This window comes from Oncorhynchus kisutch, linkage group LG8 (genome assembly GCF_002021735.2).
Source record: "Oncorhynchus kisutch isolate 150728-3 linkage group LG8, Okis_V2, whole genome shotgun sequence".
Lineage (NCBI taxonomy): Eukaryota > Metazoa > Chordata > Actinopteri > Salmoniformes > Salmonidae > Oncorhynchus > Oncorhynchus kisutch.
Window position 1 is genome coordinate 60705290 of NC_034181.2, and position 17773 is coordinate 60723062.

General features: G+C 46.4%; 1 protein-coding gene across 1 annotated transcript in view; it reads right to left on the minus strand.

Annotated features, from left to right (window-relative positions):
• Positions 1-17773, minus strand: part of LOC116374865 (neural-cadherin) — a 203097-nt gene that overhangs the window by 78057 nt on the left and 107267 nt on the right. Inside the window, exons 7-12 of the mRNA XM_031830758.1 lie at positions 10615-10757; positions 4520-4692; positions 2285-2453; positions 1440-1610; positions 1011-1183; positions 155-322 (exon numbers count right to left, since the gene is read on the minus strand). Coding sequence (XP_031686618.1) covers positions 155-322; positions 1011-1183; positions 1440-1610; positions 2285-2453; positions 4520-4692; positions 10615-10757 — 997 coding nt within the window. The remainder of the gene's footprint in view (positions 1-154; positions 323-1010; positions 1184-1439; positions 1611-2284; positions 2454-4519; positions 4693-10614; positions 10758-17773) is intronic.

Sequence of the window (17773 nt, forward strand, 5' to 3'; positions counted from 1 at the left end):
CTATTTCTCCTCCACATACAACCCACACAGTAACCCTACATCCCAAATGTCACCCTATTCCCTACTCGGCGCATTACTTTTGACCAGAGTGCACTACATAGGGAATAGAATACAATTTGGGATGTAGCCTGTTTGTCCCGGTTCCCCATCTTACCACTATGGGTGTGTCCCTGACGGTATTCTCCGGGATGACCACGTCAAAGCTGTCCCTGTCCCACTGCGGAGGCTGGTTCTTCACGTTGGTGATGGTGACGGACAGCTCCACCGAACTGCTCCGGTTCCCCCCGTCCGTGGCAACTATTTCCCGGGTGATGTAGGTCCTCTGTAGTCATAGCAACAGCGTGGCAGTGACATGACACGTGAAATAAGAGCAGTTTAGACATGGGTGAAGAGGCAGGACAGCTAGATAAGTCGTGAAACATAAGCCCTCCCTGTGATTGTGTAGATTAGGTTACAGTGAGAGGCCTGTCACGCAGGGTGACAGTGTCAGGGAGTGTCAGAGGGACAGGGACATATGCTGGTTGTACTGTATTTGGCTCATGCTACTGGACATTGGTAGAACATTGGTAGTAACGGGTGAACGTAAATGACACTGTCTCATTTGACAGAGTGCTACCAACAGTGTTCTGCTGACAGAGGAACTCTGTAGTCATAGCAACAGCTTCCCTGGGAGCACTCATAATAACACCTCCTCGCTACACCAGGCTTCCCATTTCCTGCTATGTGATAAAACATTCTCCCCCGAGGAGGGACATTTACAGACTAGCCAGCGAAGAAGAAATCGGCTAAAAACCTCTCAAACATTAGCTTGTTAGATTTGTGCTAGCTTACAATGACTTTTTAAAATATCGAGATAGACTTCCTCTATACTCTAGCTGAAGTGAGAATTATTCCCTGTAATGAGTCTCATCTCAACCAACAGATACCTGGGGCAGTACGACTTAACGTACAGCTGAGATGGGTGACGGTTCTGTTAGGTTAGTGTTAGGGGTTAAGGTTGGGTTCCTGACCTGTGAGATGGGCTGGTTGACGTAGACCCAGCCGGTTAGGGGGTTCACCCTCAGGTACTCTGGCTGTTCTTTAGACATGGAGTAGGTGACGGCGGCATTGGTGCTGTAGTCATCGTCGTGGGCCGCCACACGCAGGAAACTGGTGCCAATCATTGTGTCCTCCCGTAGGAAGTCTGTGGGGAAGACAACACGTCATATTCAATTGGATGAAAGCATTATGAGCCTTAGCTCTGCTGATTAAACTATGTCTTGGCGAGATGAACACGGATCTGGTGCTGTCAATGAAACATTAACCAGGTAGACATGATCTGCAAATACTACTGGATCGATAGTAGGACTGGATTATGTGCATATGTGTGTGAGTGCGTGTGAGTGCATTTTTTGTGTTTTTGCATGTCTATGTGCATGTGTGTGCGAGAGAGAACCTACACTCATAGCGTAGGTTCTCAAACTTGGGGCTGTTGTCGTTCTCGTCGAGAATGAGGATGTTGAGTTGACAGATCCCTATGAGGGGGTCTGCTGCCTGGTCCGTGGCGGTCACCGTCACCGCGTACTCCCGCTGACGCTCGCGGTCAAACTTCCTGGACGTCACTATCACACCTGAGGGAACAGTGTTGTACAGTGGTTGCTAGGGCAACGGACAAAGGCAGACCGGACACAACATTTTCTCTCAAACTCTATTACTGCCAGGGTGTTGGTTACTGTTTACACATGGTCAGCTCATCTATGCCACTTAATGAATCTCATGTATTATGTTTAGCGAGCGTAATGCCATGTAATTACAGATATCAATACACTAATGAAGGACGTGAGTACACCGTAATTGACGTGCTATTGAAGTTGATGATGAAATGTTTGGTGTTTTGTAAATTGCACTTGAATTCAAATCAAAGTCATTCCGAGGATTCCTCACAGTTCACGCAAAGCCAATCCCCTCTCCTTTCACTCCTTTCTCTCCTCTATAAAAGGCTCATGATTGACGTCGACTGAACAGTTACATTTCATAAAGCAATTCCTTTTTAAACGAGGGCTTGTGCATTTTTTTTTCTTGTTGAACCTCAGTCTTTTCTTCCCCTTTTGAGCGCCGGCACATTTTGAAAGGGTGTCATTAAAGTGAATTAGTTTGAACTTTGGAATTCATTAAATACTTCAAGGTAGTTCCAAAGCGATCCAGAGACTTGTAACCCTTTCAGTACCAGATGACACAAGGCCTAAACACTATGGGGATGCTGCTAGGGTCCACAACCAAACCGTGAAGTTGGACTGTACGGTACCTGTGTCTGGGTGGATACTGAAGGCAGGCACAGTGCTGTCTTTGTGCATGAATCCATAGGTGACTCTCCCATTGGAGCCCTCGTCTGCATCCACGGCGTGGACCTGGAGGACGAACGTTCCCGCAGACTGGTTCTCCAGCACCGTTGTCCGCTCCCGGTACTGCTGGCACTGAGGGGGAAAGGGGGAGACGGATAGGGATAGTGGGATAGAGAGAGAGAGAGAGAGAGAGAGAGAGAGAGAGAGAGAGAGAGAGAGAGAGAGAGAGAGAGAGGAAGAGAGAGAGAGAGAGGAAGAGAAGAGAAGAGAAGAGAAGAGAAGAGAAGAGAAGAGAAGAGAAGAGAAGAGAAGAGAAGAGAAGAGAAGAGAAGAGAAGAGAAGAGAAGAGAAGAGAAGAGAAGAGGATGGGTAATGGAAGAATGCCAGTTACCAAATGACAGAGGAATAGAAATTAGGATGCATAGAAGGGGATGAAATTAAAGAAAGTTCAGTTTATTAAGGACATGTGTGGAGGGAATGAAAGACAGAGGGATGGGAGGCAGTTATGAAATAGTCAAAGACAAGGGAAGAGGGGAGAAGGACAGTGGAACGAGGGCAGAGAGATAGGAGTGAATCATTGAAAGGAGTTATAGAAAAGGAGGAGAAAGGGAATAGAGTATTAGAAGAGATGAAGTAGAGAGAGGGAGAGAGAGGGGGAGAAAGGGGTTTGAGGAGGAACTGTCTCTCATTAATCCCTCTATGTTTTGCTCTGTAGAGATTCATCTGTGTTTTATAATTAAAGCGGCCTTGAATCAATTCCATCGAAGCAGATCCACAGAGATACGGAGTAAGCCTGGATAATTCGGATGTGCTCCGACGCCCACACACCTTCCTTCCTTCATCATCATCATCTGAGCGCTTGCTCGGTGTGTGTGTGAAGGGAAAACAGTCAAACCTTCCAAAACCCGCCTTTCTGCCATCATCAGATGGCTCATTTTGGCCTCAGACAGAGACAGCGTTTCAAATGACAAAAAGATCCCAGATCAATTCAGCAGCTCGTCTTTGATGCTTAGTTCTGACATCTAATTAATGACAAGGGAGCTCATCTTCCACCCTCCTCTCCCTCTCCTCTGCCATCTCCTCCTCTAACCAACAGTCACAGTCTTCCAGGCCCAAATTCAATGTGTTTTCAGAGGTCAAGTGTCCCTAAGGGAGGGCTGTGGTGGATCTCAAACGGTGCCCCCCCCCCTCCCTATCCAGTTGCATGTACCCCCCCCCCCCCCCCCCCCTCTTAGGAAGCTTCAGGACCTGGCACTCTCACAGACAACCCAAGGGCCCAGGAGGGGCCCTTCTCTTAGGAGTCCCTGAGTCACTGATGCTCACAAATCCACAGGAACTGCCTGAACCTCGGCCAAACTCACAGGAGCAGGAGGGCCAGGGGCACAAAACAACATAAACACCGCTTTCTCTATTCTCTCTGCCTGCTGTCTGCTGCCTGCACAGAGGAGGAAAAAACTGAGCACACAGGAAAAGTGATCCAGCTGTGTTTTATTCTTGAAACACTTTCTCTTTGGCCTTTTTTTCTCTCCCTTGTCCGCACATCAGTTCAACTATTGTTTGAGCATGTTAGCAAAAGTAAATCCAACATAAAACCATTAAAAAACTAAGCATGAAGGAGTCCTGAGGGAACTTGAAGAAAAGGTTGAAGCTCATCTTGCAGCCTAACATGTGAAACACGCATACGTATAAAATGCTAGTTAGCTAGCTTTACTGTGCGAGGCACAATTAGCTTTGAATATCTCAAAGGCAAAACTCATGTAATTTAAAATTGAAACTTCGGCAGAAAACAGGTAGGGCTGTGATGATTCGGCATATCTTTCAAACACTTCATTAAAAACCCGTAGCTGATCTAGAAATAGAGTGGGTCGGCCGGCTAATCACACCTCTGGAGGACGGAGAAGGAGAGGGAATAAATAGAGGCGATAGAGAGAGAGAGAGAGGGGAGCTGCAATAAACAGATAAGAGAAACTGAGAAACAAGAGCGATTTGGAAGGACAGAGAAAGACTAAGGTCTGGAAGTCAACCGGAGAGTACTGATGCTCATCTCAGAAGTCCGCCAACACCTTTATTTAACTCTAACAGTAATCCCCCATAGTAAAGGCTGAGAGACAGAGGCTGGAAAACACAATGAGCTGCAAAGAGATGTATGTGCAGAGGCAAACAGATATCAAAACCATGACAGTGAGAACAAAGCTTACCTTCCCAAAGACAGGTTTGTTGTTGTTGACGTCGTCCACGCCGACGATGACCCGGGCGGTGGATGAGAGGGCCTGGGGGCCACCAGAGGCGTTGTCATCGGTCGCTGTGACGTTCAGGATGTACTCTACCCCCTGGAGTCTGGGAGGTGGGCTGGAGCGCAGCCGGATCAGACCTGCAACAACCAATCAGAGACAAGTTATGACCTCACCATGAATGAGTGAACCTCTGCGTTCTCAAGGTCTCCTAACTGATTTATATAGGGCAGCAAATGCAAGAACGTGCTGTTCTATCAGCTTTAGACACTTTGTGCCTTTGGTTTTCCCATATACTGTATATATAACAGCATTAACTGAATTCAACCCTGGAGGGTCTGCTTGTGCTCCTTTGTTCGTGACTGACATATCTGGTGTGTAGAACAGCCGTGTCGCTCTCCTCCTCAACATCTCTCCCAGTGTCTTTGACACTTGGCCAGCGCGTGACTGCATCCAACAAAGGCGGTTGTCAATCCCACCTTCGGTGATGCATAAAACAACAAAGGACGGTGTACGTCTGTTGTCTGTGTGACTGAGGTTCCTCTCACCTCCGTGGTGACCGCCCCCCTTTTCTCGGTGCCTTGGTGACTTTTTCTTCACTTCCTATTGGCTGTATCCCTAATGTGGGCATCAGATTTCCATCCTTCTCTCTCTTCCGAGTGTTTTTTTTCTTCATGTTGTATTCATCAGGCCTTTGGTGTTTGCTAACCGTGTGTGTGGGCTGCGGACACACTTAATGCATTCTGTCTTATCTTCTAAGACTCAAACAGGCACAGATGCAACCATTGGAGATGCACTGGGTGCTGTATACATTTCCTTGGCTTTCACGGGGTCTGCGTTGGATGGAATCATATTACACCCTAACAGTGTTCCTCTTTAGAGATCGGCACAGTCCGTCTATCTCTGCCTAACACGGTGACATGAAAGACACTGAGTGTCAGGGGAGAAGAGGGGGAGAAGAAGGGTGAGAGGAGGGTGAGGGGAGCGAGAGAGGAGGATGAGAGGAGGGGGAAAGGAGAAAGACAGGAGGGGAAGAGGTGGGAAGGGGGAGTGGAGGGGGAGATGAGGAGGAGAGGAGGATGAGAGGAGGGTGAGAGGAGGGGGAGAGGAGGGGGAGAGGAGGTTGAGAGGAGGGTGAGAGGGGGGATGAGGTTGAGAGGAGGAAGACAGGAGGGGAAGAGGTGGGGGAGGGGGAGTGGAGGGGGAGATGAGGAGGAGAGGAGGATGAGAAGAGTGGGAGAGGAGGTTGAGAGGAGGGGGAGAGGAGGTTTAGAGGAGGAAGAGAGGAGGGGGAGAGGAGGGGAGGGGTGAGATGAAGAGGAGGGGAAGGTGGAGGGGGAGAGGAGGGTAAGAGGAGGGGTGAGATGCTGAGGGCCATACAACAACCAGCCATTAGGGAATCAGGAGACATCCTGTCAATGAAATGAGGCGTGGTACGAGCGCTACAGTAGCACAGCCGGGCCATGAGGAAAATGTAATCAATTATAATATGACATGACAGCGTGGAGCAGGGATAGGGGCAGGGTGTGTGTGGGGAGTATGGGGCACTAGCTGCCATGGAGGAGGCTGCCTGGGAGAACTTGTCAGAATGACTGGTTTCATCGGGGTAGATGGCCTGTACTAGCAGTACCATAGGCCAGGGAGATCGTCCTATAAGAGAGAGACTAGCTGCACCACAGGCCAGGTAGCTTATCCTATAAGAGAGAGACTAGCTGCACCACAGGCTAGGGAGCTGGTCCTACAAGAGAGAGACTAGCTGCACCACAAGCCAGGGAGCTGGTCCTATAAGAGAGAGACTAGCTGCACCACATGCCAGGGAGCTGATCCTACAAGAGAGAGACTAGCTGCACCACAGGCCAGGGAGCTGATCCTATAAGAGAGAGACTAGCTGCACCACAGGCCAGGGAGCTGGTCCTATACGAGAGAGACTAGCTGCACCACAGGCCAGGGAGCTGGTCCTATAAGAGAGAGACTAGCTGCACCACAGGCCAGGGAGCTGGTCCTAGAAGAGAGAGACTAGCTGCACCACAGGCCACGGAGCTGGTCCTATAAGAGAGAGACTAGCTGCACCACAGGCCAGGGAGCTGGTCCTATAAGAGAGAGACTAGCTGCACCACAGGCCAGGGAGCTGATCCTACAAGAGAGAGACTAGCTGCACCACAGGCTAGGGAGCTGGTCCTATAAGAGAGAGACTAGCTGCACCACAGGCCGGGGAGCTGGTCCTATAAGAGAGAGACTAGCTGCACCACAGGCCAGGGAGCTGGTCCTAAACGACACATACTACCTGCACCACAGGCCAGGGAGCTGGTCCTATACGAGAGAGACTAACTGCACCACGGGCAAGGGAGCTGGTCCTATGAGACAGACTAACTGCACCACAGGCAAGGGAGCTGGTCCTATAAGAGAGATACTAAGTGCACAACAGGCCAGGGAGCTGGTCCTATAAGAGAGAGACTAGCTGCACCACAGGCCAGGGAGCTGGTCCTATAAGAGAGAGACTAGCTGCACCACAGGCCAGGGAGCTGGTCCTATAAGAGAGAGCCTGTTGAAAGAGAGCGTGTAGCCTCAGGAGGACATGTCACATACTCCCAGCAGCCCAGGGAGAGAAGAGCTCTGCACACACTCAGAATTATGTTCCACAGGCCTGCCACATGGTGTAGTATTGGTAGTATTCACACCAATACTTTGTGGAAGAATGTGACAAATTGATCAACAAGCTGCCTGTGAGGCCTGCCGTACATCAGTATCTATCTGGAGGAGAATGTGTTAAGATGACATAATCATCTCGACTTGACTTCAAAGACTGCTTGGAAAAAGGGTCAGCCAGAGTTATAACATTCCAAGAAAAAAAAAACATATTCTGTGTCCCTTCCATTCGATAAGATATGTGTCCCGGCTGTATGGATGGAATTGATGTTTGTGCGCATGCACGTGTGTGAAAGAATGTGTACGTGTGTGTGCGTGTATACATGTATGTATGTATGCGCATGTGCATGTATGTGTGTGCGCGCGCGCGTTTGTGTTTGTGTGAGTGTGTGACAGTGCTGGGTCAGGCAGGCCGAGGCATGCAGCAGTGTGCGTCACAGCCCTTGCTTAATCTGCTAAACATGGTCGATGAGACCCGGCCAGCACATATCATTGCTCGTCAAAGATGGAGAAGATGTTTCTCCAGGGGTCACTGAGCACACGTCGCTTCGTATGATGGAGGGGAGGGGGTTGGCAGGGGGGAGGGATGGGGAGCCGATGCTCCTCTCTCAGCGCCAACTCTAATCATCGTCTAGGCTCCCAAAACAGCGGGATGGAGCCCTGAAAGGCAAAGAGACTGAGGTAGGAACGACTACATTCGCCCCCCCTCATCCCAAGCATGACAAAAAAAACTCCCACTAAACTAGTGACACTGAGAGAGGACAGCATGATGAACCATTACTACTCCTACACCAATGGGATTTCTTTATCAGCCTGCAGATGAATGAGAACACTTCTTCAATATGGACTCTTCACAGACAAACAACGATCCCCTAAAAAGGGAAAAGGAGAAGGGTCGTTCCCATTAGCTGTAGACATGATCTACCTGTTTATTGGAGGAAACATTTTGCCTGTCGTCTCGGTAAATACTTCCCCCATGCTGAGAACGGAGGCTTTGTATTTATGTCTTTAATACAAAGAGTGTGATCATCTTATTGACTTTGCTGTTTGAATCCTAAGAACGGCATTCAATCTCAGGAAACATATTCTACGCTGAGTTACAGTCAAATTAACACAGCCCATCTGTTCCCGAGAAGAAAATCCCATGAATGAACGATCCGTGGAGTAATAAATTCTTTGATCTCTAAAAGAGAGAGAGAGTGATGAGATGGGGGTGGGGCTTGTGTGTGTGTGTGTGTGTGTGTGTGTGTGTGTGTGTGTGTGTGTGTGTGTGTGTGTGTGTGTGTGTGTGTGTGTGTGTGTGTGTGTGTGTGTGTGGAATATTTTCTTCGCCTCAAAACTAATGACTGCTAAAGTACAGTTGAAGTCAGAAGTTTACATATACCTTGGCCAAATACATAGATGTTGCTTCAATATATCCACATCATTTTATTTCCTCATGACGCCATCTATTTTGTGAAGTGCACCAGACCTTCCAGCAGCAAAGCACCCCCACAACATGATGCTGCCACCCCAGTGCTTCACGGTTGGGATGGTGGTCTTTGGCTTGCAAGCCTCCCCCTTTATCCTCCAAACATAATGATGGTTATTATGGCCAAACAGTTCTATTTTTGTTTCATCAGACCAGAGGACATTTCTCCAAAAAGTACGATCTTTGTCCCCATGTGCAGTTGCAAACCATAGTCTGGCTTTTTTATGGCGGTTCTGGAGCAGTGGTTTCTTCCTTGCTGAGCGGCCTTTCAGTTTATATCGATATAGGACTCGTGTTACTGTGGATATAGATACTTTTGTACCTGTTTCCTCCAGCATCTTCACAAGGACCTTTGATGTTGTTCTGGGATTGATTTGTACTTTTCGCACCAAAGTATTTGAATCTCTAGGAAACAGAACACGTCTCCTTCCTGAGCGGTATGACGGCTGCGTGGTCCTATGATGTTTATACTTGCGTACTATTGTTTGTACAGATGAACGTGGTACCTTCAGGCATTTGGAAATTGCTCCCAAGGATGTACCAGACTTGTGAAGGTCTACACTTTTTTTCTGAGGTCTTGGCTGATTTCTTTTGATTTTCCCATGATGTCAAGCAAAGAGGCACTGAGTTTGAAGGTAGGCCTTGAAATACATCCGCAGGTACACCTCCAATTGACTCAAATGACGTCAATTAGCCAATCAAAGGCTTCTAAAGCCATGACATCATTTTCTGGCATTTTCCAAGCTGTTTAAAGGCACAGTCAACTTAGTGTATGTAAACTTCTGACCCACTGGAATTGTGATACAGTAAATTATAAGTGAACTAATCAGTATGTAAACAATTATTTGAAAATGAACTTGAGTCATGCACTAAGTAGATGTCCTAACCGACTTGCCAAAACTATAGTTTGTTAACAAGAAATGTGTGGAGTGGTTGTAAAACGAGTTTTAATGACTCCAACCTAAGTGTATGTAAACTTCCGACTTCAACTGTATATGAACCGTGAAGGATTTCAACCAAATAAGAAGCTATGAGAAATTGTTTGAAATCGGGGCTTTTTAAGCAAATCATCAGTTTAATCATGTGAGTAATGCAAGGGTTAAACCCCTCCAGTGAGCCCAGGCAGCTCCATAGGTGAGTGTAAGAGATAATAGGGTCCAATAATAGCGTGTAAACTGGTCATACAGTAGCAGCAGGATGTATACACTGATGCTAAGTCGGGCCGGTCTGACAGTTACATGACTGTGAACAGTAAGGAGCTTGAATCCTATCACAGGGGCTCCATGGATGTGCATGATAGCATTTTTACATGTATAACAGTTATTCATTCAATATTCATGCTGGAGGGGAAGCAAAATGCAGAAACAAAATGCCATCCAAATGTGTGAGAACAAGTCATTTTAGAAGAGCGGTTCTACAGACTTTTAAAGCAATTGAAGTGACATGGATGAATAGCAGGTTATTTGTTTTGTACCAATCAGGGTTATATGGCTTTTATTTCTTTTATTTATTTATATGGTTGAGAAATCTCCCCTTTCGGCTGACAGTTACTATCAGTGGAAATGAACAAAGGAAATTGCACCTTGAAGTTCCAGAGTAATTGAATTTGTCAAAGTAATCTTATTACCCTTTAATGTGATATGCAGATTCAATGGTGCAATTTACCCAAGGTGGGGAGGGCTATGAAATTAGTTTAGGCCTTTAACACATTTTCGATTTCAAATTGCTTCCTTGGTGGGCTAAAGGCGGGACATTGGAGCAAACCTTTGATGACATTTGTAATGACAAAATCAGCTGCACTAAAAGTAAACCGCAGCCAAAGCGGATCGCACAACAATTCATTTCACCCATCGAGTGTAATATCTACAAGAAGGGATGGGGAGGAGGGAGAGCAGCAGGACTCGCTGAGGAAGAGGACGGGAGGGGTGTAAACAATATGTCTCACCTTTCTGGCTGTCGATAACAAAGTTGCCTTCGTCGTTGCCCGTTGTGATTTTGTAGGTGATTCCATCACCGTCGGGGTCCTTGGCAAGCACCGTGGCAACCAGTGTGTTAGGCCCAGCGTCCTCTGAGACGAAGGTCCGGTAGCTGTTGACAGAAAGAAAGACATCACAAAATCAACACCTCTCCTCACGTCTCCCCAGCGACAATGCAGAGTGTGAGAGTGAAAATGAATGAATAACACACCCGGCCTTGTCATATTTTAATCACAGATTTATGAATGCATTATGAAGCTGTTTTGCGAGGGTAAAAACAGAGTTGGTTGAGTGTCTGATATGGTGTGCCTAGGTGGAGACAATTTGAGTTCTAATTCCTAATTCAATGGAGACAGCAGTCGGTAAACAGCTGTTGGCAGCCTGTCACAGTGGGGAGACAACACTAAGTGGTTGGGATGGAGTGTGAAAGAACTAGTGAATTGGATGACAGAGTTGTGAGGAACACAGGAGAGAAGCAACCAAGCCCAGCATGTCATACAAACATACAACATGTCTACAAACATACTTCAGCAGTAATAAATTCATGAACTTATTTGAGGAAAAGATCATGATTATTAGAAAGCAAATCACGGACTCCTCTTTAAATCTGCGTATTCCTTCAAAGCTCAGTTGTCCTGATCAAGAGAGACACTCAAGTGTTTTAGTACTATATCTCTTGACACAATGATGAAAATAATCATGGCCTCTAAACCTTCAAGCTGCATACTGGACCCTATTCCAACTAAACTACTGAAAGAGCTGCTTCCTCTGCTTGGCCCTCCTATGTTGAACATAATAAATGGCTCTCTATCCACTGGATGTGTACCAAACTCACTAAAAGTGGCAGTAATAAAGCCTATCTTGAAAAAGCCAAACCCTGACCCAGAAAATATAAAAAAACTATCGTCCTATATCGAATCTTCCATTCCTCTCAAAAATGTTGCTTTCCTGAAGACAAACAATGTATACGAAATGCTTCAGTCTGGTTTAAGACCCCATCATAGCACTGAGACTGCACTTGTGAAGGTGGTAAATTACATTTTAATGGCATCACACCGAGGCTCTGCATCTGTCCTCGTGCTCCTAGACCTTAGTGCTGCTTTTGATACCATCGATCACCACATTCTTTTGGAGAGATTGGAAACCCAAATTGGTCTACACGGACAAGTTCTGGCCTGGTTTAGATCTTATCTGTCGAAAAGATATATCAGTTTGTCTGTGTGAATGTTTTGTCCTCTGACAAATCAACTGTAAATTTCGGTGTTCCTCAAGGTTCCGTTTTATGACCACTATTGTTTTCACTATATATTTTACCTCTTGGGGATGTCATTTGAAAATATAATGTTAACCTTCCCTGCTATGCGGATGACACACAGCTGTACATTTAAATGAAACATGGTGAAACCCCAAAATTGCCCTCGCTAGAAGCCTGTGTTTCAGACATAAGGAAGTGGATGGCTGCAAACTTTCTACTTTTAAACTCGGACAAAACAGAGATGCTTGTTCTAGGTGAGAGATCTTCTGTTGAATCTGACAATTAATCTTAATGGTTGTACAGACTTTCTGTCTAAAAATGTGGCAGAAAAATGTATCAATGTTTTGTTACTTCTAGGTTAGACTATTGCAATGCTCTACTTTCCGTCTACCCGGATAAAGCACTAAATAAACTTCAGTTAGTGCTAAATACAGCTGCTAGAATTCTGACTAGAACCCAAACATTTGATCATATTACTCCAGTACTAGCCTCCCTACACTGGCTTCCTGTCAAGGCAAGGGCTGATTTCAAGGTTTTACTGCTAACCTACAAAGCATTACATGGGCTTGCTCCTACCTATCTCTCTGATTTGGTCCTGCCGTACATACCTACACGTACGCTACGGTCACAAGACGAAGGCCTCCTAATTGTCCCTAGAATTTCTAAGCAAACAGCTGGAGGCAGGGCTTTCTCCTATAGAGCTCCCTTTTTATGGAATGGCCTGCCTACCCATGTGAGGGACGCAAACTCGGTCTCAACCTTTGTCTTTTTTTAATTAAAAAAGAATAATTAGAGGCTGGATCAGCTTAATATTGCGGAAAGAATGTTGCTTCCAATGTAATTGTCTGCATCATTTCCAATCCCCCATATTTTTGGGGTAAATATATATATCCATACACGCATGCATATATATACACATATATACATACACATACCTATATAGACATACATACTTTTTAAAAGAATATACCTTTATTATTATTCCCCGCTATTCGGGTGCTAGGTCGGCAAAACACAAGCAGTTTGCATGAGGCGGCAAAAGATGAATTTTCTGAAGTCTTCAGCGGCCACCACGCACGGTTGACCAATGAGCATCGTTCATCACGGCTCACCTGTAAGTGCCTTTATGCAAATTACACATCAGGTACATGCAGTACATGTCACCTCAACAAGAAGCATGAAGCTCAAACCATGTGCATCCTAACAGAGACGTACGCATTGTCAAGCTAGAGTACTCCTATCATGCATATACATTAAAACAGTTAAAAGTAAGTAAGCCTTGTCCAAGCCAGAACAGCCAATAGGGGCAGCAGCCTATCTCATGTTTCTCTAGCATGAGGCAGCTTGATGTACAACCACACTCCCTAAACAGGACACTAGTCTGTCATAAGGCCTTACCCACAACACATCTCCTGACTGCTGAGTGCCAAGAAGAGAGGCATCAGGTCTCATTTTCTTTTGTATTTGGTATGACCCCCAAACCTTGCAGTTTCAGGGCTGACACTCAAGGCCACTGATTATGCACATGCTGGATATTACAATCCACAAAATGACAATGAAGACATAGAGCCATAGGAAATCAGGATTGTGCACGATGGAGGGCAATTATGTCTGTTCTCAGTCTATTCCATTGGCTAACGCTTGGCCTGGGACCCCTAGACTGGGAACCCTAGAGCAGGCTCCTGGACTGGCTATGTGATAGAAGCTCCCAATAGCAATGACAGTACAGAATATAGTCCATTACTGCTGTTGTGTAAATGTGATTCAATTTAGACCTACAGTAAACTGACTATAATGTACAGTTTGCGGCCTTCAAATCTAGCAGGCCTCTATTGTAAAGAACTGTCACAGCCTGATCAGTTTCACCTGTCCTTGTTATTGTCTCCACCCACCTCCAGGTGTCGCTTGTTATCCCTGGTGTATATATCCCGGCGTTTCCTGTCTCTCCGTGCCAGCTCGTCGTGTATGTTTCAAGTCAACCAGCGTGTTTTTTTCCGAGCTCCTGCATTTTCTATTCTCTTTTACTAGTCCTCCCGGTTGTTGCCTGTCCACAACCATTCTCTTGCCTATCCCTTTTGGATGTAATAAATGTCAAAGACTCAAACCATCTGCCTCCCGTGTCTGCATCTGGGTCTTGCCTTGAGAACATTTCCAGGCGTTTTTTAAGAAAAACTCTCCTCTACACAGGAACACGCATAAAGGTACACAGGCGGCCATTCTCCCACTCCCACAGACTCCCACTCATCCCTCATTCTCAGAATCACTCTTGTTCTGCTGTAAGACGGTACATGCAGCAAGAACTGTAGTTTATTTCAATGCAACAGTCACTGTGATGCAAAAACAAACACATTCACACAGAGATATAAGCACCACGGTCTTACCAGCTGCCTCTTTCACCATCACCCTCTCGCTTCATCTCAATTGAAATGTTCCCGTGGATGTGAGTGCGTCTAACAGAGGAGAGACAAACAGGGCCTCAATGTGGGCACAGTATGTTGTCGCTCATCATTCCACCCACGCTCCACTCAGCTCAGAGCTAGTGGACGCAGAGACAAGACAGAGGAGCGACTCACTCTGACAGACTGGCAGAGACGGACTCTTCTACCGAGCCAGCGTGCTCTGTCCGTCTGTCTGTCTTGTCTTGTCTGTCTGTCGTATGTCTGTCTGTAGTCTCTCGGTCTTGTCTTTCTGTCTGCTAACCCCTCCTCCACTCCCCAGTCAGTAGAAAATGAGTGATTTTGCTGGGTGGAGAGGAGAGGGAAAAGGCATTCACAGCATGTCCTTTGTGTTCCTTTCTGCCTGTGCCAGTGGATGGAAGCTTCACAGAATTTCTCTACAATGATGATCTACTGTATATTATCCAATCAAAATAACCTTTTTTTAGGGCAGAAATGTTGCAAACCTTTCATGTGTCATACTGAGCGACGTGTCATATTCCCGGTATATTGTTTACCCAAGAGCATTATGCACTTTCTATTTCCATGGAAACCAAGGTTCCAGTTTCATTCATTTGATTTGAATTGATTAGGGCCCTGTCATTCACTTGATTAGCGCCCTGTCAAGTTGTCTTTCAATAGGCACGCACGCAAGACTGTATGGAGCGACAATCTTGATAACTTATGCAGAACAAACGAAGATGACAAAGTCTTCTAAAATGATTATCAACTACAATGATACTTCTCGAAATGAAAAAACTAAATTCAACTGATCAGTGATCATGTCAAATCAGTTGACAAATGGAGAGAGGTTTGGGAGAGGGAGGAGAAAAAGGGAGAGAATGATTATGAGAAGGAAGCAGAGTAAGATGGGTGGATGTCCAGAGAGTGACAGAGAGATAGTGAGTGAAGATCAAGGGAGATGGGAGTGGTTGTACTCTTCATCAAGTCCTTTTCCACACAACTGATTGATGGGTAGCAGAGAGGAGCTGACAGGCATTTCACGCTTGTGATTTATGTCCCCGATTGGAGATGACCCCCTCAACCCCTTTACCCCTCCCCATGTCACCCGCCTGCTCCAACACCCATCGCCACAGCACAACTGACACCGGAACCTTTAATCTGTCACCAGCCTCAAATGGTCATTTCCCATGACGAGATGACACCCTCGTACACACACACGCACACGCACACACACACACACACATCTCTCAAAGGCCTTATTTTCACAGGCTCCATTTTCTATAAAGAATAAAGAGAGGATCCACCACGCCACAGCTCCTCTCCATCACCTGCCTCAGCCGCTCAAAGGGTGTCCGTCACAGACTCAGGCTGCTGTCCCTCACTCACCTGTCGCCATGGACTTTGGCCCAGGTGACGGGGTTCTGACACAGGACTGACTAACAACTCCCAGTCGGGGCGGCCATTTTGTGGGAGAGGCAGTGGGTGAACGCGGCAGGCGCCTGCCCAGGCAGACAGACAGTGGTTGTGTATTCACCTCACAGTGCCCACTCTCCCTCTCATTATCTACCCCATCAATCTAATTTCAACACAAACTCCAGCTACTGCTCCATCAGAGTCTGCCAACATCCTCCCGTCCGTCGGCCAACCAGCCAGCCCGCCTCTACCACACCAGGCAAACAGGCGCTCTGTCACCCTTAACCCCATTTCCCTCCACAATGACTGACATCAGCCACAATATAATTAGCCAATTTACCCAACACATCTATTACATATTAACGACTGACAAAACACACAGCGCCGGCCCAAGACCGAGACTGGCTTGTTGTTTGTGCTCATTAGCATCTCTCCGTCTTCTATAATGTCAACAGATTGCCAGGGCTCTGTGAATACATGTATAAATATCTCTCTGCCTATCCAATTCACTCATCACTCAGGTTACTGTCGGCAGGCAAACAATCCCTGTAATGATCTACTTAGTGTACACCGAGCTGAGTGACGAGACTCACTTTGTCGATTTCACCAGCAACAAGTCACTGTCGAATGAAAACCTCGGAACTACTTTTCTGCCTTTAAAAAAAATATATATATATTTACATGTATTGGAAGCAATAACTCCCCTCAATATTCGCTGGACAGTCTATGCCCACGAAATGGTATACAAAATATCGTCTGAAGTTTTATTGTATGTTCGTTAATAGGAAAATATATATATTTGTACATGTATTGAAAGCAGTAGCTCCCCTCAATATTCTCTGTACATTTCATGAGTCTAGGCCCACGAAAATGTATATAAAATATTGTTTGAGGTTTTATTGTATGTTCGTTACTAGGTAAATATATAGCTTTTTTATCCCCTGAAAGGTTTCTGTTTTGGAGATGAGGTTTTTCATCTGATAGCGACGAACAGCAAAGGGCACTCGAACCGAGTGGCAAATGAAACTGGCTGATCCAATTGAGCCCAATAGAAATAACAGTCTGACGGCCATCACCAAGTTACTCAATTAATACCAGACACCCTGTCCTGTTTCACTGTGTTACACATTAGAGAATATCTGTTTGGTTTTCCGCATTGTAGAGTAACAATGACGATTCACTGAAGATCTCTGTAGAATGGACATCATGAGGGGAAACTGGGGATGCTCCTGCTGACAGGAAATCAATTCTTCCCACAACCCCCCCCCCCCCCCCCTCCAACAGATACACACAGCGATAGCATCATAACACACACTTAGACACACACACACACACAGCCTCCCATCACCCATAACCCTGCACACAAACCGACACACAGCCTCCCATCACAGCACACATAACCCCATTCACCTACCCACACCGTAACATTAACCCAACAACTAAAAGCTAACTCATCTACATACTGTAGTGCATCCATATCAGCAATTCATATCCAGCCACACCCACACACTGGGTCCCTGCCACTGTCCATCAGAATGATTCAAACAGACATCACTGGTGGGCAGTTGGTTCTCCCTCTACATCTCTCTATCCCTCTACTCTCTCACTCTGTCTGACTCCCTCACTCCATCTCTCTCTCAACTCTTTCCTTACCTCTCCATCTCTCTCTGAAAAACAAACCTGTACTTCAGCACACATGCACGCGCGCACACATGCACGCGCGCGCACACGCACACACACACACACACACACACACACACACACACACACACACACACACACACACACACACACACACACACACACACACACACACACACACACACACACACACACACACATACACACACACACACACACACACACTGCCCTGGTGCTGGCGTTATTTTCTCCACAACAAACTAAAGGCATGGCTGATTGAACCTGCCTCACCAATTTGCAGAGCTAGCTGCCAGAAAATTGTCCAATTAAACGAGCCACAGGCCAGAGCAACGCCAGAGGGAAAAAACAACAGCTCAACGCATCACTACAGATCGGGCCGGAACTGCAGGGTAATGCGGC